Source organism: Acomys minous (assembly GCF_964271855.1).
Source record: "Acomys minous genome assembly, chromosome: 17".
Taxonomy (NCBI): domain Eukaryota; kingdom Metazoa; phylum Chordata; class Mammalia; order Rodentia; family Muridae; genus Acomys; species Acomys minous.
The window spans coordinates 70,341,851-70,368,222 of NC_140500.1; the positions used below are offsets into that span (position 1 = coordinate 70,341,851).

The 26,372-nt window shown below is 45.6% G+C and overlaps 1 protein-coding gene across 3 annotated transcripts in view; it reads left to right on the plus strand.

Annotated features, from left to right (window-relative positions):
• Positions 1 to 26,372, plus strand: part of DNAH6 (dynein axonemal heavy chain 6) — a 211,276-nt gene that overhangs the window by 45,238 nt on the left and 139,666 nt on the right. For all 3 annotated transcript variants that reach the window (XM_084766547.1, XM_084766548.1, XM_084766549.1), the window contains exons 17-30: positions 1,752 to 1,880; positions 4,059 to 4,172; positions 6,840 to 6,983; positions 8,590 to 8,802; positions 9,654 to 9,746; positions 11,644 to 11,763; positions 12,699 to 12,879; positions 16,741 to 16,837; positions 17,867 to 18,086; positions 19,434 to 19,598; positions 19,679 to 19,789; positions 22,160 to 22,285; positions 22,371 to 22,526; positions 23,269 to 23,430. In XM_084766547.1, coding sequence (XP_084622673.1) covers positions 1,752 to 1,880; positions 4,059 to 4,172; positions 6,840 to 6,983; positions 8,590 to 8,802; positions 9,654 to 9,746; positions 11,644 to 11,763; positions 12,699 to 12,879; positions 16,741 to 16,837; positions 17,867 to 18,086; positions 19,434 to 19,598; positions 19,679 to 19,789; positions 22,160 to 22,285; positions 22,371 to 22,526; positions 23,269 to 23,430 — 2,031 coding nt within the window. The remainder of the gene's footprint in view (positions 1 to 1,751; positions 1,881 to 4,058; positions 4,173 to 6,839; positions 6,984 to 8,589; positions 8,803 to 9,653; positions 9,747 to 11,643; positions 11,764 to 12,698; positions 12,880 to 16,740; positions 16,838 to 17,866; positions 18,087 to 19,433; positions 19,599 to 19,678; positions 19,790 to 22,159; positions 22,286 to 22,370; positions 22,527 to 23,268; positions 23,431 to 26,372) is intronic.

Consider the following 26,372-nt stretch of genomic DNA (forward strand, 5'->3'; position numbering starts at 1 on the left):
TCCAGATGTCTCTAGATAGATAGCAAATGAGCTGATGGGTGCTCAGCTGGGCTGGGGGCTGCCCTGCAGCAGCTCGGTTTGCTCAGAGGGGAACTCACACCTGGTACCTGGAGCCAGTGTTTGCTACTTTGTAGGTTCCTTTTTTTTTCTCTCTCTCTCTACCACCCTCCTCCACCTTTATTAGCCCCTAACACTAGATGGTAAAGGGAAAAGAGGGTAGAGAGAAGGGGCGGGGCGATGTTATCATTAGACTGATTCCGGCTGCCTAGGGGCGTGGAGTTCCTTGAGGCAAATTTCATTCACTATTGGGATATCTCATTTCTTCTTGTTGTTTCTTTGCACACAACTACGTAACAAATAGCATCCAACAGCAGCCAACTACCAACTGGTCACCAACAGCATCTCCACCTCACAGATCCCTAGCATTTATATACCCTCTGAAAAGTTCCCAGAATTCCAAACGTCACACACTCACAGAAACTATCTGCGGCTGGCAAATCGTGCCCCCCTCAGAGCACCAGGCAAACTGTAGTCAGCTGCTGTTTAAGTGGCCTCTTAGCCCCGCACCAGAGATTAAGACAAAAACAAATTTCCATAATATTTCTTTGCCTTTTTTAAAAAAAGAAACCAAAATTGCAAAGTTCTCACTACAGGTATCAGAAGTATTCTGTGAAAAAATACTAGAAGAATCTGACTTGCCTTGCTGTCTCTCTTAACTCAAAGCGTTTTCATTGCCTTGTTTTCAAAAGGAATTTTTGTCTGTATCACAGCCTTCTCTCCTCTGCCACATTCACATCTCCACAGCTGAAGTCTTGTTTGTTTCCAAGTAGGAAATGAAAGAGACTGTATGAGGTTCTGTTTCTATCATGATGGGAGGAGGAGCACGCATGAGCCATGATGGGGGGAGGGGCACGCATGAGCCATGAAGGGGGGAGGGGCACGCTTGAGCCATGATGGGGGGAGGGGCACGCATGAGCCATGATGGGGGAGGGGCACACATGAGCCATGATGGGGGGAGGGGCACGCATGAGCCATGATGGGGGAGGGGCACGCATGAGCCATGATGGGGGAAGGGGCACACATGAGCCATGATGGGGGGAGGGGCACGCATGAGCCATGATGGGGGAGGGGCATGCATGAGCCATGATGGGGGAAGGGGCACGCATGAGCCATGATGGGGGAAGGGGCACACATGAGCCATGATGGGGGAGGGGCACACATGAGCCATGATGGGGGGAGGGGCACGCATGAGCCATGATGGGGGAAGGGGCACGCATGAGCCATGATGGGGGAAGGGGCACGCATGAGCCATGATGGGGGAGGGGCACACATGAGCCATGATGGGGGGGGCAGGGCACCCATGAACCATGATGGGGGAGGGGCATGCATGAGGCAGGGCACTCACATATGCAGGTCAGAAGACATCTTGTGCCTTCCCTTCACTGTGTGAATCCCAGGGACCAAACCCCAAGTCATTAAGAGTCTGCCATTGTCCACTGAGCAATCATGCTAGCCACTTTCTGTTTTAAAACAGTGTTATGTTCCTACGTAATGTTTTTTTCTACAATTTTCTATTTCTTACTGTGATGATATATAATGTTTAGAAAAAAACACAACCATTTTTAGTACAGTGTCTAGGAGTCAGAGAGAAAAGAGAATTAGGGAAAATGCGATTTTGGAAACACGTTTATTGGCTCACATAATCTTGAACAAGTAAACCTGACTAACCAGAACCCACGTTGACTTTACAGGACCCACAGATTTTGGATGTTACTGCTGACCAGGAGAAAATAAAGCTGATGTTGAGTGATCTGCAGTCTGTCCTGGATGACCTTCAGAAACGTGCCTTTCAGTACAAATCCTACCAGAAGAATTTCAAGGTAGCCACGGCTGTTCGTGTGTGCCTCTGGAATGCACACATAGAGATGTATTTACGCATCAGTGCTTTCAGCAAAGTGACCAGAACCGCTCAGTGGACAGTTGTGTGCTGGTCAGTGTGCCACAAGCACCAAGGGAGATGAGTGCACAAGAGGGCTGCAGACTTAGCAGGGAAAGTCGGCTATGACAAGTGTAAGGACCTGAGTTTGGGTTTCCACACCAATACCTGAGTAAGAGCCAGATGGATGTAGCAGCCTGCCTGTCATCCCAGCGATTGGGAGGTGGTGACAGGGTATCCCTGGGGCAAGCTGACTAGCTGGACCAGAAAACTTAGCAAGTTCTGGGTTCAGTGCTTCAAAATATCAGGCAGAGAGCACTCAGGGAACATGTGACATCACCATGGCTTTCTTCACAGCTCTTCCTAGCCCACACTGCCTTCTGCAGCTGTCAGTCATCTGATAAGAGCAAAAGCATGAATGGCTTTGATGGCGTTAATGGAAGACAAGGCTAGCATCCCTCCCCATTTCATTTTGTGTTTCTATTGCTGTGAAGAGACACCATGGCCATGACAACTCTTATAACAGAAAGTATTTCATTAGGGCTGGCTTAGCCCATTATTGTCATAGCAGGAAGCACAGAGGTGCACAGGCAGACATGATGCTGGAGAAGGAGCCACAAGTTCTACATCTGGATTGACAGGCAACAGGAAGAGAGAGAGAGAGAGAGAGAGAGAAAGAGAGGAGAGAGAGAGAGACAGAGAGAGAGAGAGACAGAGAGACAGAGAGAGACAGAGAGAGAGAGAGGAGAGAGAGAGACCCTGAGCCTTGCTGCAACATCTGGAACCTTAAAACCCACCCTCAGTGACACCCTTACTCCAGCAGGGTTGCACCCACTCTTAACAAGGCCACACCTCCTAATAGTGTCACTCCCTATGGCCCTCTTGGGGGGGGCATTTCCATTCAAACCACTACACCCCTATGTCAGAGCTCTAGTTTAATCACAGAATCTAACACCTTCTGTCCAGTCAGTTCAAGGGAAGTTTCCTGACATCCAATCCAAAGCAATCTTTATGTGATCTCTCACGGAAACACCTTCAGGAGCAGGAGAGGTGGCTCGGCAGTTAAAAGCACTTGCTGCTCTTCCAGAGGACAGGACGTCGGTTCTCAATTCTCGGCGCACACAATGGATGGTCTATAACTCCAGCTCCAGGAAATTAGATGTCCTTTTGTGACCTCAAAGGACATCTATAACACATATACACACACACACACACACACACACACACACACACACATATCATCATCATCATCATCATCATCATCATCATCATCATAAAATAATAAAGTAGTAAAAATCAGTCTTTACAAAAAGAAACCACCTTCAGGATATGTGCCTTCTTCCTATCTACAAGGTTTCTCTGCAGTCCATGTGGATAGAAACAGAGCAGTTGTTCTAACCTCACCTCCCTCCACGCTCCCCTCCAACAGCACCACAAACACGTGTTCCTCCTCCACCACCAAAGCATCGGAGCCCTGGGGGAAAGCAGTCAGTCTGAAGACTCATCTATTGACCCCCTAAAAGACCGAGATCCAGAACTGCATGCCCACGGTGCTCTTCCAATGAGGGTCCTGTTCAGAATGTGTAAGGCATAAGGACACATCATGAGTTATATTTTTGTCACTCGAATGAGAAGCTGCACTGTACCGAGAATTCCGTGGGTTTTTTTTTTAAAGACAGATTTATTCCAGTATATTTTTTTGTGCCAGGGGTTTTTGTAATACTCATTTGAGGAACATAAATGTTTTGTAGATTGAGGCTTCTCAAAGTCGTTCTGAACTCCTGGGATCAAGCAATTCTTGCCCTTAAACTTTCTGCATAGCTGGATTTAAAGGAGTGCCACCAGGCCTTGTGGTACCTGGCTTCTGCCCAGTCCTACATCCCAAGGGCTAGCCTACGAGGTCTACTTTATCCCAGGCTATTTCCTTGATGTCTTCAATTGCTTCAAGATGCTTCAATTGCACATCCGTGGGGTTTTTAAGGTCACTCCCTTTCCTTCTCTTTTCCCATTTAGGGCCCACATTCTTTCTTCCAGGAAATCATAGCAGCAAGAGCTACCTGTAGGACCGCAGAGCCCTTCTGCCTGAACGCTAAGCCTGCGTCTTGTTTCTTGTACTTTAAAGGTGGAAGTGTCCAAGTTTGATGCTTTGGAAGAAGTTAGTGCTGAACTGAAGCTCAAACAGCTGCTCTGGGATTCCTTGTCTGAGTGGGATAAACTCCAGCAGGAGTGGCTGCAGGTAGGAGCAGAACAGCTCTCGCCCTCAATGAAATGCGTACTTCAATGCTCAGAAAGTTGAGTTCATGTATCTGCCATGGGGAAAAAAAAGTTAGCTATGATGGCATTGAAACTAGGACACAAGACAAAAATAGCTTTACATCCTTGTTCATATTTCATGTTTTTGCATTCCAAAGGAATTCATGTGTGTGATCCGTTTGGGGAGGTGGTTATGAAAGCTGCGCTTTCTCCTTTATTCCACTGGCCGTTCGTTGTCAGTAGGAGCTAGATGAGGCTTCTTGTCACTGAGCCCATTTATCACACTGACCCACTTAGAAAAAGTGGGGGAGAGGTTTTGCAACCTGAAAGTTTCCATTTTGTTCTTCCTTTTAAAACGACGTCAAATTACTCCATCACCGTGTTATTTGATGTGTAAAGTGGATGGCTATGCATAATGTAAAGTACAGTTGTATGAAAACCTAGCAGCCTGCTGGTTAATTGCAAGAGGCCCTTTGTCACTAAAGGCTATGAAGCAAAAAATTTCCTTATAAGGCAGAGTTCCTGACTCCTTTGTTTAAGAGGGCTGCACGATGCAAGTGTCCAGGGACCACACGACACAACGTCTGACTGCGGTGTGACTTCTAAACACGGTGCTGCTGTGAAACACACCGGTGTTCTTGAGGACTGTCAGGGTTTGTTTGTGATTTTCCTACTCTAGGTATCTGTTAGTTTAGGCTTCTTCTTGCCATTGATGGAAGGAGTCCGTTTTCTTTACAGTGGTAGGATAGACTCAGAGGAGCAACCGCAGAAGTGGACTCTCTTGTCTGCGGTGTCTAGTACGGCAGCCACCATAGCTTTGCATCAAGGATCTACCCTTATTCAAAACTTGAAAGGGAAGCAGAAGACATGACCACCTTCAACCGTGATCAGCTTTTTAAAGTATCACTCTTTAAAGTATGACAGGAATGAGGAACAAATACTGTGTACGCCTGGTGCTTCCTGCCTGTTGTAGTGCCTGTAACTAGAGGCCACATGTCTGAATCAAAACCCAAACACGCAGGCAATGTTTTCCAGGTAATATTCCAAGTGATGGGAGAGCCAGTGAGGCGTTTTTTTATTTTTACTTTTAATTGAGTCTCTGGGTTTCACATCATGCACCCCAATCCCCCTTGTCTCCCTGTCGCCTCACATCTGCCCTCTGCCCTTGCAACCTCCCCCTTAAAAAAAAGAAGCACACACACAAACAAAAAATAAACAAAACAAAGCATAGGAAACATCTCGTCATGGAAGATATAGTGTGTCACAGTGTGTCTCACGGTATCCTGACATCCTTACTTGCAAATGTTCATTGCAATGAGTCATTGGTCTTGTTGGAGTTCTCTGACTTCTCTGACAGCCATCAATACTGGATCCTTACTGGGACTCTTCCCAGTTATCCTGTTGTTACTGTGTCATGGAGATCTTGCCATTTCACGTACCCCAACACTTCACAGATGATATAGATTTTAGGGTGGACCAACTCAGATCTGGGCCTAGGTGGTAGCTGAGCTAGCAGCCCACCAGCTCTCCCTTAACTGCACCACCAAGCAGGCTCTCCAGCAATGTTCTAGCTAGGCCACCCAAAGCCACCAAAGGCAGGAGGTAGGGTCAGCTCTCCTCCTGTTCTCATGTCCTAGGAATGGGCTCACCTACACCCACACCACCAAAGCCAACTCCACTGGCTGCCCAGTCAAGGCTCAGTGTCCACACTCCCAAGTGCTGCAGCCGGTGAGGGACTGGGCCAGCTCTCCTGAACTCACACCCTCAGGGCTGGTTCACCCATACCTTCACCATCAGAGCCAGCTCTATTGTGTTGCCCAGGCAAGATAAAGGGCCCTCTCTCCTAAGTTCTATAGCCAGTGAGGGGCCAGTATGGCTCTTCAGCTCCGATGAATTCAGGGCCAGCTCTCCCAAATACCAGAGGTGATGAGGGGCAAGGCAGAGGGGGTATCATCCCCTCTTCCACCCCACCCTGGCAGACCAACTCTCCCTTGATCTTGTCCTCAGGGATGACTCAGCCATGCCCCACCCACCAGGTACAGCTCCACTGTGCTGCCCAGGTGAGGCACAGGGCCACTTTATCTTGACTGCCACAGCCATTGAGGGGTGAGGCCAGTTCGGCCCAGACCAGGGATGTTCCCATAGTCCTTAATGGTAATATGAGGATCACAGTACTGCACTTTATAATGAAGGAGACAAAGCTATGAAAAGAATTAGCAGTTGACATTATAAATGGCTGTTTCTAAGCCTACAGCTTTGATCTGGTTTAAATTTTTAAGTGCCAGGAATATTCAAATGAAGTTAAGCTTTTATACTACTTTAAGCTTGGCTTTTTTTCCTTTTTTAAAATTTTTCATTTTAATTTTATTAATTTATTCAGATTACAACTCAATTGTTATCCCATCCCTTGTATCCCGCTTTCACCCTGTTTCCCTTCCCTAGGTCTAAGACCGAGGGGGACCTCCTCCCTCACTATATGGTCATAGGCTATCAAGTCACATCTTGGTAGCCTGCTTATTCTTTCTTTGAGTGCCACCAGGCCTCCCCACCAAGCGGAGGTGATCAAATATGTAGCACCCAAGTGCATGTCAAAGTCAGTCCCCGTTAAGCTTGACTCTAATCATGTGTTTTAACTTTTTTTTCCCCACAGTCTAAATTTGACTGTTTGGATCCAGAAGCCCTAAACAGTCAAGTTAGTAAATATGCTAAATTTGTGACACAATTGGAGAAGGGCTTGCCACCCAACAGTGTGGTGCCCCAGCTCAAGCAGAAGGTGGAGAAAATGAAAGAAAAGGTAAGATGACTGGGAAATCATTACAACCGAACTCAGACGCCCTGGTTGGTTGGTTGCAAGAAAAAGAAAGAACAGTCCGCTTTGTCTTTCTCAGCAACTGGTAAAATTGCGCAATTGAGAATGGTGATTAGAAGAGATGCTCGGGGCCTGTTGAGGCCAGGATGCTGCTGATGTTCTCGGCGCATAGGCAACAGATGGGGCTCGTGCAGACAGCCACGCCCATTTGCCCTACTGCTCTGCACAGCTAGGCACTGTCCGGATGTACTAAGTGTGAAAAAGTCTGGGAAGCAGATAGTGTGTATAAACGGCTAGACTGAAACTTTGCACTGGAGCCAAGGCAGTCCTTAAATAGGGTAAAGGATGAGGTGGGGCTGGGTAAAAGGCACTTGCAGCCAACTCAGAAGTTGACCTTCCCATACTGAACTTGCCTGCTTTCTCCCATTTCCGTTGAGACCCCTATTAAATTCCTTGCAGTGGATCTACGTGCTCTGTTCCCAGTACATGCACCGTCTCTGAGTTTGATCCTGTTCACTGTTGACTGTAGGGTGTGTTCTGTGGGAGTCATTTTGCTTTTTGCTGTGTGCCTTTTCCTGTGTCTTGGTCGGCTGTTGTTGAAACCCAGACATCTTCTGCAGCAGTGAGTGATTCCTGAGGTCGGTGACTTGCAGTCTTGGAGCTGAGCGTTAGTTTTGCTCTGTTTACTTTTTTGTTTGCCATGTTATAACTCCAGTTGGGAGTTCAGCCGCGTTAGATCTGACACTGTGACTATTTGCCTCCCTGCCCCCTGGTTTCTTGTGTTCTAGTGACACCTACTATTACCTTGTGCATGAGCTGGGTCCCAGAGGCTGTTTCCAGGTCCTTTGTGTGTGTGTGTGTGTGCGTGCGTGCGTGCATGCATGCACGCGCGCCCAACTGAGAACCAGTTTCCGGTAGCTTTCTATTCTACACTGCATTCTTCTTACATGACAAATGGCAGCAGCCTGGTGGGAAAGGTGCAGACCCCGTGATTAGTTCCATTCTGGGTGTTCCATTCTTGCTGTCTGTTCTAGTGTTCAGAGAAGCATGTGACTACCAGGTTTACCCAAATTTTGAAGTAGTTTGCTGCCCTGAAACTCACCGTTCTCGGTCTTTAAAAAAATTTCTTCATTTGCATTTTTCTTCTGAATTTTCTTTAAGATAGGTATGTTTTCAACTCTCTGTACTTATACATGGAAACCATGCCCAAGGTGTTTTGATAAATTCCACCCACCATCTCTCCCTTCCAACTTCTCCCAGACTCCCCATCACATTGCCTTCCCAACCTCATGCAGTCTTTTTCAGACACTGAGTCATTTATCAAATGCCACCAGTACGTTGATGGGTCTAGGGCCACCCAATGTTGCATGAGTGACCTACACAGGGCCACATCCCCGAAGAACCCTTATGAGGCCTGCTCCCCAAAGCCAGCAGCTACCAGTGGCTCCTTAGGGAGTGAGTGGACATCAGGAGCCCCTCCCCCATCTGTGCTGTGGTGTTTACAGGCTTGGTCATATACAGGTCTTACACATGTTGTACTTTTTACAATTAAAAACAAAACGCAGCACCTCTGAACATGTCCATTTCCCAGCTCCCTGTGATCATTGACTTGAGGAACCCAACCCTGAAATCTCGGCACTGGGCAGCCATTGAACAAACCGTTGATGCCCAGCTAGTGGACGTTGAAATCCCGTTGACCCTAGAGAGGCTGTCTGAACTACACGTCTTTGACTTTGGTCAAGAAATCCAGGACATATCTGGACAAGCTTCTGGGGAGGCTGCCTTAGAGACAATTCTTAAGAAGGTAATTCAAGGAAAAGCCAGGGGGTGACGGTGTGTCCCTTTCATTTCAGCATCAGAGAAAGGGAGAAAGGTAGGTGAATCCTTGGGGCTTGTGAGCCAGCCAGAGTAACCTACTTAGAAAGTTCCAGAGAATGAGGCTGATCTTTGGCCTCCACATGCATATGCACATGTGTACAAGGTTGACTAATAGGCAAATGCACACATGGAAACACACACAGATATATACATACACAAACTGTAGAATGTAAAGGTTTTCAGATACAACACAAAGTTAGTAATATCTATGTGATCTGGGTGGAATTTTCAGCATCAGAGGCAGCAGCCTCTCTTCTCTCTTTGAAAGAGGTCCTTAGTGTTATACATATTCGGCCTACAGCCCAACCAGAAGTCCACAGCAACAAGGGAGGCTGTGTGTTGGCTTTTATTAACAACTACATGTCAGAAGGTTTTTAAAAATCAGAAATAAATATATATATATACTATTTTCTGAAAGCCCAGAGAAGGCCGGGCTGGGCTAACTGCCTTAAAATACACCAAGAAGATGTCTCTATTTACAACATTATCTCCTTAGCCTAACAACATGTGTCTACCAGCCCAGGTATCTAAATAAAAAGAATGTTTTCCTCTGTCCCCTAAGATGTACATCATCACCAGCCCTTCATATGTATTAGTAACAGTCAAATGAAACCAAGAAAATCAATGACTTCTGACCAAGAAAAGGATCTTGAGAATTTCAAGGACCATGGGGGGAAAACGGGGGAGCTAGTGTCCTCTTATTTCACTTCATGTGCCTTTAGTGTGCATCCAGAGGCAGGTGAGTTTACATATCCTAATGCTTGAACCGTCTCCAAGGTGGAAGATTCTTGGAAAACAACTGAATTTGTCATTCTTCCTCACCGTGACTCTAAGGACGTGTTTATCCTGGGCGGCACAGATGACATACAGGTGTGTAACCGGGTTATGGGAAATTTGTGGTAAGCCAAGCATGGTGTCACATGCCTGTAATCTCAACCTTTGGGAGACAATGGCAGGAGGATTGCTATACATTCAGGCCAGCCTGGGCTACATATCAAGTTCTAGGCTAGCCAGGGATAGATGATAACACTCCTCTTCAAAATAAAGAGGAAGGGAGGGAGAGGAAGGGGAACGGGGGTGGAGAGAAGGAGGAAGGAGAGAGGGGTACAATTTTGTGATTAAGGTACGGCCCATACCTCCTGCAGCTCCTGTGAATGATTAAGATGAGGCAGTGAACTATGAGTCGCTATGGAAAAACTAATTTGGAAAGCAAGATGTAAATAATTGACATAAATATTTACCAAAGGCATAAAATGGTGCTGTGTGCGTGTGTGTGTGTGTGTGTGTGTGTGTGTGTGTGTGAGAGAGAGAGAGAGAGAGAGAGAGAGAGAGAGAGAGAGAGAGAGGGAGAGAGAAAGAGAGAGAGAGAGAGAGAGAGAGAGAGAGAGAGAGAGAGGCAGGCCTACAGTTGAGGGATTTATTAAAGCAAAGCGATCAATTATGTGTGAAGTGATGGCAGAGACTTTCCTAATCAGCCAGGACAAGTGGACCTTGAAGATGGGTGATAGAGAAGGGAGGAGGGGGGAGCTTCAGACTGTTTCACCACAGCCAAGTAACACGGGTGAGCATTTCATGTGTGCAGCCAGCTAAAAAGCTAAACTCACTTCCATCTGTCTAGGCAGAGAAAATCTAACCCCATGTGCTTAGAGCATTAGGTCACTTAAAATCTGAGGGTACATTGGTTTAGCAAACGGAATGGGTCCCATGGCCCAACTTAAAAGGCAAAGCCCTAGCATAAGGGTAGATTCAAGGCAGAAGTAGAAATAAAATTGTTGGGAGAGAAGGCAAAATCAGGCATCACTCTATGCAGCAGGTGGTTAAGCCAAGTTAAGGGCAGGAGTTGGGATCCAAGCGACACCAGTTGATGGGGTTCCAATGAACAACTCAATTTTCAGGTCAACACATTTTTTTCAATTCACATGTTTTATGAGGGATGTTGTTGTTCAAGGGGAGCTGTAGGGGTGTGAAGGTGGTGTGAATACTCCTCTAGTGAACTCAGTTTCAGCTTCCCGGAGATGATTTAAAGGGAAATAACCATTCATTGAACTGATGGTGACTTTGCAAGCACAGAGCATTTTGAGAGATGAAAGCCTATGGACGTGAGCTGTATAAAGGAGACGCTGGCTGCCTAGTGTGTAGGGCAGGAGAAGACCATTCAACAATGCAAACACTTGTGCCATTAATGGCTACAGGATCGGGGCTTAGAGATGGCTCATTCAGTAAAACAGTTGCTGTACTTAAAGCGTGGAGACCCGAATTCAAGTCCCAACACCTATATGAAAAGCTAGGGTGGAGCAAGGAGATGATGTGTTCTTTCAATCCTAGCACTAAAGAGTCCGAGATGGTGGACCTCTGGGGCTCCCTGACCAGCCAGTCTAGTCCAACCAGGGAGTCCTGGGTCCTAGTGAGTGACCTTTCCTCAAAAAAACAGTGTGTGGCTCCTGAGGAACATCACCCTAGGTCAACCTCTGCCCTCCACATGCATGTGCATTCATGAGAGTGCACAGCACTCATACACACACACACACACACACACACACACACACACACACACACACACATCTCTTAGTTAGGTACCCCCCCCAGTGACCTTGGAGAGAACACAGATAATTGTAAGCATAGTAAAAGCCCAGCCTTGTCAGTGGCTGGGTAGGAAGCAGTAGGTGGGGCTTCAAACAAGTTGTCCTTAAATGGACCCTCAGAATCCAAAATACCCTGAGCCAAGGCTTCACGGCTCTGCCTGTGTCTCTGTCTCTTCTCTCTGAAGGTCCTTCTAGATGACAGCACCATCAACATTGCCACCATCGCCTCATCACGGTACGTGGGTCCCCTGAAGTCTCGAGTGGATGACTGGCAGAAACAACTTTCCTTATTCAATCAAACACTGGTAAGTAAGGGCAATCTCAGCTCCTGAACTCTGAACCAGAGAGCCACAAGGCCCTTCGAATTATGGATCCTGTGGGGTGAGGGACACAGCAGCTCAGTGGTAGAAGGCTTGACCAGCATGTACACACACACACACACACAAGCACACACACACACACACAAGCACACACACACTATGTATATATGTAGGTATATATATATGTGTGTGTGTGGTGTCCTGTTGTTTTAATATTATATAATTTAGAAATGTAGGATTTAATTTTCAACATTTTGTTGCATTCAGAATGAAAAGAAAGCACACGTGCATTTGATTTGCTTGTATCATTATGCAGCCTACTGGCACCATTGTCATCATTGTTAAATGATTTTGATATGAGAAAAAATACCACAGTGTTAGTTACACATTTGTTAGTTACATATCTGCATAATTGTTACTAAGTACAATACATCTGGAGTCTCGTAATTTCGTGAGTCAGGAAGCGAGACCGGCCTGTGCTGGGTCCCTCGGCTCAGGGGATCCCAGAGCCATGATATTCCAAAACTACCATGATCGCGACAGCTCCTCACTAAGCCTCTTGCTGGGTGACTCTGGGCTGCACTTGTATATATTTGGGAGTCACCATGAACTTGTTTCCCATCCCATCCTTTAGATTTCTGCCAGAAGTATCTTGCTTCCCAGCAGAACGCTTCATGGGGCCCCTCTGGCTTTCCACGTGGCTGACTCATAATTATCTTCCCCGGAGAGTGGGATGGAATCAGGCTGGGCTGATCCTGGGCCCTTTTAGGATATTTTTATCTCAAAGGACTCAAGGGGAGCAGACATAAGCAGCTCCCAGGGGAAAGATGCAGTGAGTCACAGGGCCATGGATTCCCAGTGTAACCAGTGGCTTGGAAGTTTGGAAGTCCCACTTTGATAGTCTCCATATTTTTCTCCAGGAAGAGTGGCTGAACTGTCAGAGAAACTGGCTCTACCTAGAAAGCATCTTTAATGCCCCAGATATCCAGAGGCAGCTGCCCGCAGAAGCCAAGATGTTCCTTCAGGTGGACAAGTCGTGGAAGGAAATCATGCGGAAGGTGAACCGGCTGCCCAACGCACTCCGGGCAGCCACACAGCCAGGTAGAAACGTCAAAGCAAGCACGTCAAATAAGGCATCTCCCTGATCATCCGATGTCTGTCACCTCTAAAGCTCTAAATGGCCCATGGTACATCCAGGGCTTGATTGGTACATCCAGGGCTTGATTGATACATCCAGGACTTGATTAGTACATCCAGGGCTTGATTGGTACATCCAGGGCTTGATTGGTACATCCAGGGCTTGATTGGTACATCCAGTGCTTAATTGGTACATCCAGTACTTGATTGATACATCCAGGACTTGATTGGTACATCCAGTGCTTAATTGGTACATCCAGGGCTTGATTGATACATCCAGGCCTTGATTGGTACATCCAGGACTTGAGTGACCTGAGCACTCTACTTTCTGATTATTGGCTTATAGTTCAGTTTGTGATTTTTAGAACACACATTAAATTCTGTTCAGATTCTCCCTCAGAGATAGAATCACAAAAAATTACATAGTTTTAACTCATTCATTAGGATGAATTAAAAATATCACCATTTGTTGTGATTCAGTAGCAAAATTGAAATTATATTAAGGATTTTCCCTAGCATATACTAAGTATACATAATCATGAATTACAGTATGACATTTTACACATGTGCATTATGCATTTTGACCATATTCAGTGACATTACCCACTCTCATCCCCTTTCCTCTCCTGCTGATCTCTCTCTTTTCCTAACTAGCCCCCTTCCCACTCCCGTGTCTGTTTGTGTGTACGAACCAATGAGTTTAGCATTATTTACAGGATCACGGGCACCTTACCAGTGGCTACACCACCAAAGATGTCACATCGTCCCCCAGCATCAAGGCTGAAATGTTTTAACAGGTTCTGTTTCTGTACACATGCAATCCATCTCCGCATGTACATACACAACCTGAGGTTTACACTCTTTACCAAAGCCTCCGGCGGCCTGCTTGTCACGTGGCCGATGGCAGCTTGTGACGCTGATGGGGACTAGTCAGACACTATCCCTGCCTAACAAAGGCAACTTTGGGGACTACATTCTTTGCCCAAAGGTTCTTACATAAAACACAGAAAAGGGAAACTATGGAATGATAAAAAATTGAACATCCGCACAGGTCTCAGGACTGATAGAGAGAGGGTGCTCGCCTTCGTCGGCTCACAGCTGTCTTCCAGCTGGCAGTAACGCCTCCCCGGCCTCTGACCCTTTGCTCCTTTGTCTCTCATTCTCTGTAGTAAGCATTCTTCTTCTTCTTCTTCTTCTTCTTCTTCTTCTTCTTCTTCTTCTTCTTCTTCTTCTTCTTAAGATTTATTTATTTATTGTTTTGTATAGTGTTCTGCCTGCATGTACAGCTGCAGGCCAGAAGAGGGCATCAGATCACATTACAGATGGTTGTGAGCCACCATGTGGTTGCTGGGAATTGAACTCAGGACCTCCAGAAGTGCAGTCCATGTGCTTAACCTCTGAGCCATCTCTCCAGCCCCAGTAAGCATTCTTATAATGCTGTCGGACCCGCCAGACGACCTAGAATAACTTCCCATACTATGATCCTTAATTTAATACGTCTGCAAGGTTCCCATTTCCGTACAAACCAAACAGGTCCATAAGTGCAGGGGATGAGGACATCAGCATCCCTGGGGGCGGGACCATTACCCTGCCTCCCACAGTCCTTCCACTGTCATGTCCAAACCTTCAGCGCATAAATATAGTGATGTTTTATTACAGACTGTTGCCCCAGTCCCCAGCAGACTTGTTATAAAATGGACACCTAAAATTATGTGTTCTTTGGAAATTTCATACATGAATATAATGTATTTAGGGCGTATCCTTTAGCCGTTCTCCCCTGCTCCTCCCCAAGCCCACCAATCCCCTCAACCTCATGTCCCCCTTCCCTTCCTCTTTGCCCCCTTTCTTGCCCCACCCACTCTGCCTCCTCCTCCTCTTTCTTCTACAACCATCTAGGCCCATTTAGCACTGCTCATATGTGAAGATATAGGGCATCTATCAACTGATGATGGGAAATAGGTCTTTTGGGAAAAAAAAAGAATATGATTCCAAAATAAATCTTGGCTTAAAGACTTCAAATAAAGAAATATAAATTTGTAATAAATCTGACTCCAAACAATGGTAAAGCCATGAAGAAAAAGAAAATAGGATAAGGGAGTAGCTGGGGTGTGTGTGTGTGTGTGTGTGTGTGTGTGTGTGTGTGTGCATTCAAGCACACGTGTGTATGTTGCATATGTGGGTTCATGTGTATATCTGTGTGTACATGTGTTTATGTGAGCATAAACTATTTATGCATGTGTGCAGGTGTGTACATGTGTGTGTACATGGCAGGTGTGGTCTGTGTATATGTGTATGTATATGTGTTCGTGTGTGTATGTGTGTGAGTATGTGTATGCATCTGCAGGTAGTAGGTAGATAGGTAGGTAGGTATGTGTGCATGTATACATGCATGTTTATGTGCATGTGTGTGCATGTGTATGCATGTATATGTGTGTACATGCATGTTTATGTGCATGTGTGTATATCTGTGTACATGTGTGTTTTCTGTGTTTACATATGTATATAAGTGTGTGTAGGTGTGTATTTACGTGTATGTATCTGTTCATGTGTGTGTGCATGTGTATGTGTGCATATGTGTATGCATGTGTATGTGTATAAGTATGTAAGTGTGTGCATTTGCATGTGTATATGTATGTGTTATTGGACTTTTCAATAAAGTAGCTCTTGAGGAGAAACTTGCAGGAGAAAGTGAGTGAAAGTCTGTGTGCTTAGAAGGAGGATTGTTGAAAGCAGAGGAGAGAACAAAGAACAGCATGAGGCTCTGGGTAAGAGCATGCTTAGAGTGCTGGCTGCTGGAGTCTCATGTGGGCTGCAGTGGCGCGCTTGGGGACTGAGTCTTGCTTAGGACATGAGGCCAATGGGACCAGTGGGTGTAAGTGAGTGACTGGCCACTAGATGGCGCCATTGACTACATATGGTCTCAGAAGTCACGGTACAGCTTTGGGATTTGATTTTTTGGGCAGGTAGGAGAGCAGGAACTGTGATCAGCATCAACATTACAAAAATGAAGAGACGTGCTGACTGCTGCCTTAGTAGTGACAAATAATGACCATGACCACACTTAGCCTTTAACCATGACAGAAAAGTTACAAGGAAGAAACTGACAAAATAGGAGGTTCTAGACACTGGCTCTATTTGCCTTTTGTTTGTGTGCTCACAGCCTCCTAAAAGCAGAGGACGCCTGCCAAAATTATTTTAAATTAAAAATACTGTTCTAGCAAGGCAAATATTACTATATTACAATTAATTAAGAGTAATAATTCTTTGGCTGGGGAGATAGCTTAGCAGTTAAAGCAATGACCACACAAGTGAAAAGACTGGCGTTCTGATCCACAGATTTCAGGGTAACAGATGTAGCTCATATGTCGTCCGTCCTTGGAAAGAAGTACAAAGCCTGAAGGCAGAGATGGGAGATGCCCAGAGCAAGCTGAGCAAGACTGGCTGGGAAGCTCTGGCTTTGGCTGAGAGACTGTGCTTTAAAAGAATAGGTTGCATGAGCACACACACACACACATGCACACACACACACACACATGCACACACATACACACATGCACACACATGCACACACTCCAACAAACATGCAGGCATGTATACCTACGCCCATTCATGCATACCACATACATATCACATACATAGAAAGGGGATTTTTTTTTAATGAACTAAGCTTTTTAGCCAATACTCCCATTTTATTTTTCATTGTTCCAACAAACAAAACAAAAGCTTTAACATGTTACTATCTTTTACTTTCATTTAAAATTACATTCTCTATTTTAATATAATTTGGCCAAACCCCTCTCCTTTTTTTTTTTTAATTATTAATAGGGCTTCTGGAGACTTTTCAAAACAATAACGCGTTACTTGACCAAATACAGAAGTGTCTGGAGGCATACTTAGAGTCAAAGAGAGTTATCTTCCCAAGGTAAGTTTTTAAAACAGCCTGAGATATTTTGTTGTAGCCTGTAGATCAGCTGTAGATGACAGTAGCATCCTCACACAGCAGAGCACTGGAGACAAGGCGGGAGCCCCGCAGCAGAATGCTGGAGAGGAGGAGGCAGGAGCCCCCGCTGCCTCTAGCCTTGCTGTTGGGCTAATACTGAGCTCTCAGAGACGCTGGAGGAGAGCGAAGCTCACTCTGCTGAGGGCACAGGGAACCTGCAGATCCTCATTGCCCCCATCACCCCATCCTCAGCTCTGCAACCTCTCTAGCTTTAACTCTTCTATTCCTTGCATGTAATGGGGGCCCTAGAATCTTCACCCCTCTCAACATAAGTGGGTCCCCAAGAGGCTTGGCCGCCCACTGTGCAGTGTTGGCACGACTTGAGTGTCTAGAAGCTTCAGACAAAACCGAGACTGACATAATTGCATTGTAAATGCGCACATGCATTGCTTGGGCCTAAGTTTGGCCAGGAACAGACAAACTTATTCTTTACCAATTTGGCTTAAAATGGTATGGAAACACATACAAGATGTTTTGTTTCTACCTAAGTCTGGCCATGATAAAGTTAGAAATGGTATGTTGGCAGAGCCATATTCTGTCACTTTTCACAGAAGCATGTGCTGCCTTTTGCTTGGTACCATGTCACAGGAGCAAGTAATGGCCCAGCAACCATCCACCTGTCTATTAGCTCTTCAATAGTTAATGTGCTCCATGACACATCTTCACCAAAGAACTTCACTGCCAAGTAAGGCCAACAGGCAAACAGACCAGTATTATATAGCAAGACCTAAATGTAATGAATAGTTGTTAGAGAAATCCTTTCTAGTCTAGCCATCAGGTTTAAGCGTTTGAGATACACCATTAACCTTTACAAGAACCTACTCCCAACCCCAAAGCAAAGCTGCCTCTGGCCAGCAGCAGATGTGGCAGGGTCTTATCTGTCATGTCTACCCAAGGCTAAGCATCTGTGTGAGGTGATGCTTTCCACTCAGTGCCTCTTTTCCTTGGCAGGTTTTACTTCCTGTCAAATGATGAGCTCCTGGAGATTTTGGCCCAGACACGAAACCCGCAAGCCGTGCAGCCTCATCTAAGGAAGTGCTTTGACTCCATCTCAAAGCTCGAGTTTGCTCTCATGCCACCTACAGAAGGGAAGATCCCTGGCATCGATACTGAGCCGGAAAAGGTCTTCACCAATGACATCTTGGCCATGCTGTCACCGGAGGGAGAGCGGGTAAGATGCTTCAACTTAACCGTTCTTTGCGGATAAGCTCAATCACACGTCTGGGACTGGGGTAGAGGCGGCTTCACTCTCAGCCTGGCCTGGCCAGAGACTCCGCCAGCCCAGCAGTGTCGAGAACAGCTGTAGTCCAACTCTTATGCTCAAAGAGCTGAAGAGCTAGTGGAGAAACTGTGCAGCACTACAAGTCACCGCGATAATTGCAGTGGCCCATTCAGGGAGTGATGTGGAAAGAAGCAATCACGTGTTAGCCAGCTCTGCAAGGAACTTCGGCTGACCAAGAGTGCCGGGCCTTTGTCAAGACGAAGACGTGTCACCCTCTAACAGCGTCCACAAGATAGCCTGAGCAATAACACCCTATTAGGAGGGTGACAGGGACTTCCAGTGTATGTAAATGATTTAAGGCAGCACCCAATGAGCTCTGAGTGAGAGTTTCTTACTTCAGCTCCTCTAGGGCTGTGCAGCACCTACGTACTGAGAACACCCACTGAGGGGGATCAAGGTATCGGCAGACAGAAGAGCCCGCTAACTGCACAGGGGACACACACACACACACACACACACACACACACACACACACCGACATACACACATATATGTATATAGACACACACACACACACCACATACATACACAGACACACAGAGACAGACAGACACAGACACACACACAGACAGACAGACAGACACACATGCCCCAACATGCACACATATACATACACAGAGACACACACACACATACACACACCCCAATATACACACATATACATACACAGAAACACACACACATACGCACACACCTCAACATACACACACAGACAGACACACACACACACATGCATAGATGCACACATGCATGCATGCATCATTGCTGGTGCAGAAGGAAATGAAAGAGAGGATTAAAGATAGAACATTGAGAAAACATGAAATGCCAAAGGAAGGTGAAAAAAATGCTTAAGGGAATCCCAAACAAGAAGACATCCGTGTTACCGGAAGTCAGAGAAAGAGAAGCAAGAGGCATGCAGGAAAGACGTCGGTGGGATCTTTCAGTCGTGGAGTCACGGGTGACTACAGAACAGATTTCCAGGAATGGCTGGGGGTAAACCTCAAACTACAACGCTATGGAAAGGGACCCGGGTGAAGAGATCCGTGGAGCCCGTGGGGACTCCTGTTCCCAGCCCTCAGAGCATGTTTTTACTAGAGAGCAGTGGGGTGGGTTGTGTGATGTGATGTCAGAGGCATCGCTGTTCCCAGAGCTCGGGGTTTGGTGTGGGAATCCAACAGGTGGAAGCTTCCGTGAGTGCACCTGTGTCACTCTCTTCTCATCCTAACTGCCTCCTAGGTTGGCCTGGGGAAAGGCCTCAAGGCGAGAGGCAACGTGGAAGAGTGGCTCGGGAAGGTGGAGGAAGCCATGTTCACGTCTCTCCGCCGCCTGTGCAAAGCTGCCATCGCGGACTACCAGAGCAAACCCAGGACAGAGTGGGTGATCGCTGGCCACCCCTCGCAAGTAACACTCCTGTTCAATGTCTCCTTCCGGGGCCTGCTTTGGTGCGACACAGCACATGCTTAGGGGGATGTTCATTGCAGGTGATCCTGACCATTTCCCAGATCATGTGGTGCCGGGATTTGACTGAGAGTCTAGAGTCTGAAGGCAATCACATAGAGGCCCTGGAAGAATTTGAAAAAGTAAATTTTGAGGTAAGTTCTTTATCAGGGAGGCACTGGACATGTTGCCATGAGAGATGGTCCCCATGGTTTTTATCATGACTAAAGCAAAGTCAGAAATTCTGTTGTGCTGACATGGCTTCCAAAGCTCTGGAGCTCTTACTGAAGCGACTGTGTTGTGGTTTTCATAGGGACACTTCCTTGATGCTTATTAAGTATTTGTATGAGTAACTATAAACTAGGCAGTAGAGCAAATTGAGAGGAAAACTTAAGGGTTATTTATCATGATTTACAAATATTCAGACACAACTGTGTTCACTAGGATTAATGTGCTGGTTCAAATGAGGTGACCCCCATAGTGTCAGTATTTGAATGCTTAGTCTCCCATTGTGGCACTGTTTGGGAAGGCTTAGGAGGCGTGGCCTTGTTGGAGGAAGTGTGTCATTGGGGGTGGGCCCTGAGGTTTCAAAGCCTCGTACTATTCCATGCTTGTGGTTTGAAGATAGAGCCCTCTGCTCTGCCATCATGCACACTTATCCTGTAAGCTGCCTTGATAATGGTGTTTTATCACAGCAATAGAAGGGTAATTATTACAACTAGGATGCCTCTCACAGAAATTTATATATATATTTTAAATTCTTGAGTGAAGCCAGCACTGTCATGCATGCCTGAAACCACAGTGTTGTGGGGCAGAGAGGTAAGTGGATCCTAGAAACTTACTGGTCAGCTAGCCAGCCTAGTGTGAAAAACAAAAAAAAACACCTTCAATTTTAGTGCAAGCTGTCTCAAGGCAATTAAAAAAAAACAGAAAGCAATGGGGGAAGACGCATCCTCTTCTGGCTTCTGCATGCATGTGAGACTTTACACCTGCACACACGCACACACAACTTTAAGACAGTATTGCAAATGCACAGTACAGTATTTCTTGCGATAGGCACAGTGTTGTGCTGTGGATCTCTAGGACCCCTTCATCTTGCCCAACTCTGCAGCGTCCTCTCTTCTCAGATAAAGGGTGAGGGTAGCGTGTGTTCGACATTTTCATAATTTTGTTTTTCTTACAATAAGGTTTTGTTAGCATCATGCCTGAGGACTAGAGATATTCAGCATCGTATGTACGGGTCTATAGTAACAAGTACAGATATAGACATGTCTTCTTTAGGAAAATACTATTCAAGTCCCTTTCTCATCTTTTAATTGGATTATTTGGGGGTTTTTTATTGTTATCTTATGCCACATATAAAAACCAATTCAAAGTAGATTCAGGAAAGATTTAAATACATGACCTAAAAGGTCTGTGACATTTTCCTTCACATTGATTTTTTTTTCTGGCCATGACACCAAACGCAAAAATAGACAAAGAGACTACCAAACTAAAATGCTTTTCCTGGCAAAGCAAACAGTTCACAGAGTTGAGACACAATCTAGACAACAAAGATATGTTCTCTGCAAGCCGAGTTCCATCAGGGGCCTAGGCCAGATCTCCAGCTCCAAATTTAATTACACTTCCAAGTGCTGCCACATTTCTAAAGGTTCACCCTTGAAACGGAACAGGGAGAGAGAGCAGCTGCCCTGAGAGAAGCAGAAACGCCACAGGGAGATTGTCAGTGCACTTCTTTCTCCAGAGCCCCAAAGTAGAAAAGTGGATCCTCAGAGACAGTCCCATGACCATCTGCAGATGTCCAGCCCAGAGGTATGAGACTTCCAGAGGCGCCATTCTACTTTGAAAATGATGTAATAATTTGGAGTAAATCAGGAGCTAAAATATTTGTATTTACTTAGTCATTGGCCTGGTTAGAATGTTCTGCAATGATTTTTATTAGTAGTAGTAGAAAATTATACCTATGAATGAGAGGTATCACCCAGGCTGACCTGCAAATCTATGTAGACTAGGCTAGCCCCAAACTCACAGAGATCCACCTTCCTCTGCCTTTGAGCGCTGGGATTAGAGGCGTGTGCCACCACGTCTATAGAGCAGTCTACCCACAGAAACGTCACCATGTACCAGGGGCTTTCCTGAAGCAAATGTCTATCCAGGTCTGATTTTGCCATTTCATGTGAGTGAGCACACACACACTTCTATTAAATAAATGAATTAGACTTATGGATTTGTAACTAAAGTCAGTTCCCTTCAATAATGACAACTGACAATTGATTGTGTGACAGCCATTCAGTTATTGACCCTCTCCAATCCTTAGTTTGCTTAAATGCAAAAATGATGTCTAGTTTATGCTTCATAGAAGTCTTATGGGAATTAAATAAAACATTGTATTAGTTGGACACAAAATTATAAAGTTTTCTAATTAGACAGTTTTAACGTGTATCTACTTTAAATTTAACAATAAAAAATACATATGCCATCCGATGTTAGAAATTTCACTGCCACAATTCTCCTTTCCTGTGCAGAGATTAAATGCCCTGGCTGCAATAGTTCGAGGCAGTCTTCCTAAGTTACACAGAAACATCATAACTGCGTTGATTACCATTGATGTGCACGCAAGAGATATAGTTACTGAACTGGTCCAAGTCAAGGTAAGCCTTTCGTCGAAGGCACACACCACGGCAATCTGCGAACTCCGTGTGGCTAACACTCCCGTCGTTTCTATCGATAACGTAGGTAAACACAGCCGACTCCTTTGACTGGCAGAGACAGCTGCGCTATTACTGGGACATAGACCTGGATAACTGTGTGGCTAGAATGGCGCTATCTCAGTACACCTACGGCTACGAGTACTTGGGAGCCTGCCCGAGGCTGGTCATCACTCCTCTCACAGTAAGCTGTCAGTCCCTGAGGTTCACTCTGGCACACGGCAGTCTTGAAAGGATCTACCATCCCCACATCTTTATAAAGCAAAGGCTTGCATTGTTTGGTTTATGTGCCCCTGTCTGTGAGTAAATTTCAGTTAGGATTTTTCAGGGCCAGGGAGATTTTTTTTTTCTGGAAAGTTCCCACCATTCAGGCATGAGGAGTTGAATTCAGATCTCTAGCACCCATATAAGAACTGGGCACAGGAGCCTGCGCTGTAATCACCATGTTAGGGAAGCAGAAACAGGAAGATCCCAGCGGATCACTGCCCAGCCCGCCTAACCAACCAGTGAGAGACCCTGCCTCAAAAAACAAAAGTGGAGAGCCGGGCGTGGTGGCACACACCTTTAATCCCAGCACTCGGGAGGCGGAGGCAGCTGGATCGCTGTGAGTTCAAGGCCAGCCTGGTCTACAAAGTGAGTCCAGGACAGCCAAGTATACACAGAGAAACCCTGTCTCAAAAAAAAAAAGTGGAACGTGATTGAGGAAGACACCTAATGTTGACCACTGACATAAACATACACAGACCTACACACACATCTCACAAATGTGAGTGTGTGTGTATGTGTGTGCATGCGCGCGCACGCGCGCACACACACACACACACACACACACACACACACACACTTCTATTAATAAATGAATTAGACTCTGAATTTTTAACTGAAGTCAGCTCCCTTCAATACTGACAATTGATTGGTTTCTTCAGGATCGCTGCTATCTTTGCCTCATGGGGGCTTTGCAGCTCGACCTGGGAGGCGCACCTGCTGGCCCCGCTGGCACCGGGAAAACAGAGACCACCAAAGACCTTGCCAAAGCTCTCGCCATCCAGTGTGTGGTTTTCAACTGTTCTGACGGTCTGGACTACAAGGTGCACTTGCAGCTTTTAACCTGAATACAAGCCGTAATGTTTTTTCATCAGCTTCCTTTGTTTGCAGCGTGACTTAAAAATGAGGAGACACCGAGGTGAGGGTGAACAGAGAAGAAATTGGTATTAAAGTAAAATGAACAAACAGAGCAGGTCAACAGGTGGTGGGCAAGGTCATGTGGGTCAAAACCAACGCAAGGGAGACTTGTCACAGAGTGAAAAGGGTTTAAAGAAAATCTATACACGGGAGACGGGGCTGGAAAGATGGCTAGGCAGTTAAGAGTGCCTGCTGCTCTTTCAGGAAACCTCGGTTCCATTCCCAGCATCATCAGGTGGTTCACAGCCATCCACAACCCTGGCTGCAGGATATCTGACGCCCTCTTCTGGCCTTCACAGATACTGCATGCCTACGTACACACACAGATGCTATCTACTGATATTTCACATGTTAGAAACTAAAGATAATTTATTTTATATATTTATTTGACTTAAAATACCAATAATAATGTTAACATAATCATCTATTTTGTAAAAAAAAATAACTTCACAGGCAAAAAGCTTACTGGCTCCTCATGTGTCTTTTTAATCGTTGATAGTTGGCAAAACAGATGACAACTACATTCTCATATTTTCCTCTGGATTTAATCTGTTGAGGTTTGTTTTTTTGGTTGAATTAGATGAAGAAAGCCTCTCATAGAAATGTACTCTGAAAAGAGAGGAATATTTTAATAATTTTTCAGGTAGTTAAGTGCAAAAAGCAGATAACACTTTACTATAATCGTGAAAATGCTTTGACCCCACAGACACCCTGAAAGACACCTTTGGGCTTGTAAAGATCCCTGTCCCTGTCGGGTCTTCTATTCTTCTGGTGGATGCTGTTAAAATCACAAATACATATTTCTTTACTATTAGAAACCTTGAACATTATCAATTCATTAAGTAAGACTTTTTTTTAGACACTGTCTTCCAACTTTCTACCTTCCATTTCCTGTCACAGTATGACATTTGCACATTCTTCAATACCTGTCTCTATTTTGTCTGGAAATTGAACATAAAATGTCAGTGCCTCGCACAGTACTCATGCTGAGATTGCTCTTTGCAGGGTGTGAGGGCGTCGTAGATGCCTAGACAAGAGTTAACACAGCAAAACACACTCCCTGCCCTTCAAAGGAGAGAATTCCGAGCACCACAGTCTCTTTCCTTACCTCCTCTGGGACATTATTTTCAAGACTTGGGTGTGTATTATCTCCCAGTGATCTCCTAGTAAAATAGATGAGATATTTGATTCTATTGGCTTCTCTAGTTGACCACAATTTCACAAGCCATAAATATCAGTGTGAGTCACTGGGAGCCCACAACGGAGGTCGGCAAAGAAAACATACCGTCACTGTTTACAGGAAGAGACATGTGATGTGAACCACAGCATGACTGACTGAACGCACCCCTCTCCCAGCCACCCCAGTCTCTGCTGCATCTACAGCAAAGCTTCAGGCACGCTGTCCTTTGCCCGCTACCCAGGTGGGCGTTATCACGAAATGCATCAAAGAATTGCCCTTGCTTCCCACCAGCATCTCCTGCAGCGCGTTTTGGGATTGTTTCTCAAAAGATGGTCAAGTCCTGACATCCATCTACCTGGCTTAGGGATAGAATCTTTACCATTATATAAGATAACGGTAGAACTGAATGCACCTAACCCAGTGATGCACGCTGTTCTAAGAAGGAACTGTGAGTACAGTCACATAAATAAAAGAGGAAAACTATGTTTAAAAAAACAAACACTAGAAGCAGAGACTGGAGTGGTGCAATGCAAGTTGGGAAATAGTAGGGACATACAAAAATCTGGAGGCAAGAAAAGATAATTTGCCTGGGTAAGCATAGTTTATCAACACCTTGATTTCCAATTTCTAGTGTCTAGACCTGCTTTTCCAGAGGCCAGAGGTTCAATTTCCATTCTCTCCCCCCATGGTGGCTCACAGCCACTTGCATTTCCAGTTCCATAAGATCTGGCATCTTCTCTGGCCTCTGTGGGTATTATGCTCACATGTGGTGCACAGACATACATGCAGACAAAACACCTATGCACGTAAAATAGAATAATAAGTGTTTCAAAATAAATTTATCTTTACATAAATATTATGGGTATACATATGTGCATTCAGTGAAAAACTTTTCTTCACTGAGCCTTTGCTGAGACCTGGGCCAAACCTAACCCCTACAACAAGCTTCTCTTGCATTCTACAACTACCACGGTTCCCTCAGGGATCACAGTGGTCACTTCGCCCTTGTTGGGACAAGGAATACATGCAAATGTGTTTGACTATGAGTGTCTTGCTGTCTACCTTGGGCCCCTACACTCTATCCTCTTTTTTACTTACATAGAAAGGGAGCTGGAGATATGGCTCGAGTAGTTAAAAGAGTGTACGCTACTCATGCGTTGGACCCAAGTTCAGTTTCAAGAACCCATGTTGGGAAGCTCACAACCACTTGTAAATCCAGCCCCAGAGGATCCCATGCCCTCTTCTGGCCCCTGCAGGCACCTGCACACATGTCCATATACACACAGAGAGAGACACAGGTGCACACACGTGCACACATGCACGCACAAACATACACTTTAAAAATTAAAATAGATCTTAAAGAACAAAGAAAAAAATAGAACCTACCTCACTGGCAACAACATTTGTTAATCAGTTGGCCACTAGAGGCATCTTTTCCGGAAACCACTAATTAGACCTCTGGTAGGCAGGCTGCAAGATTTGCACCCCGAGCCAATGCATCATACTAAGATAGGGTTTTGGTGAGGCCAGGCTGCTCTCAGCATCTGCTGGCATTCGGTACTGACAGCCCCTGGGAGGGCTGGCTTTCTAACTCCTACAGTCCTCCTCAGCCAAGAGGGACAGAAGGAGAATGTCACATGTACTCAAGGAGACATGTTTTAGCAAAGA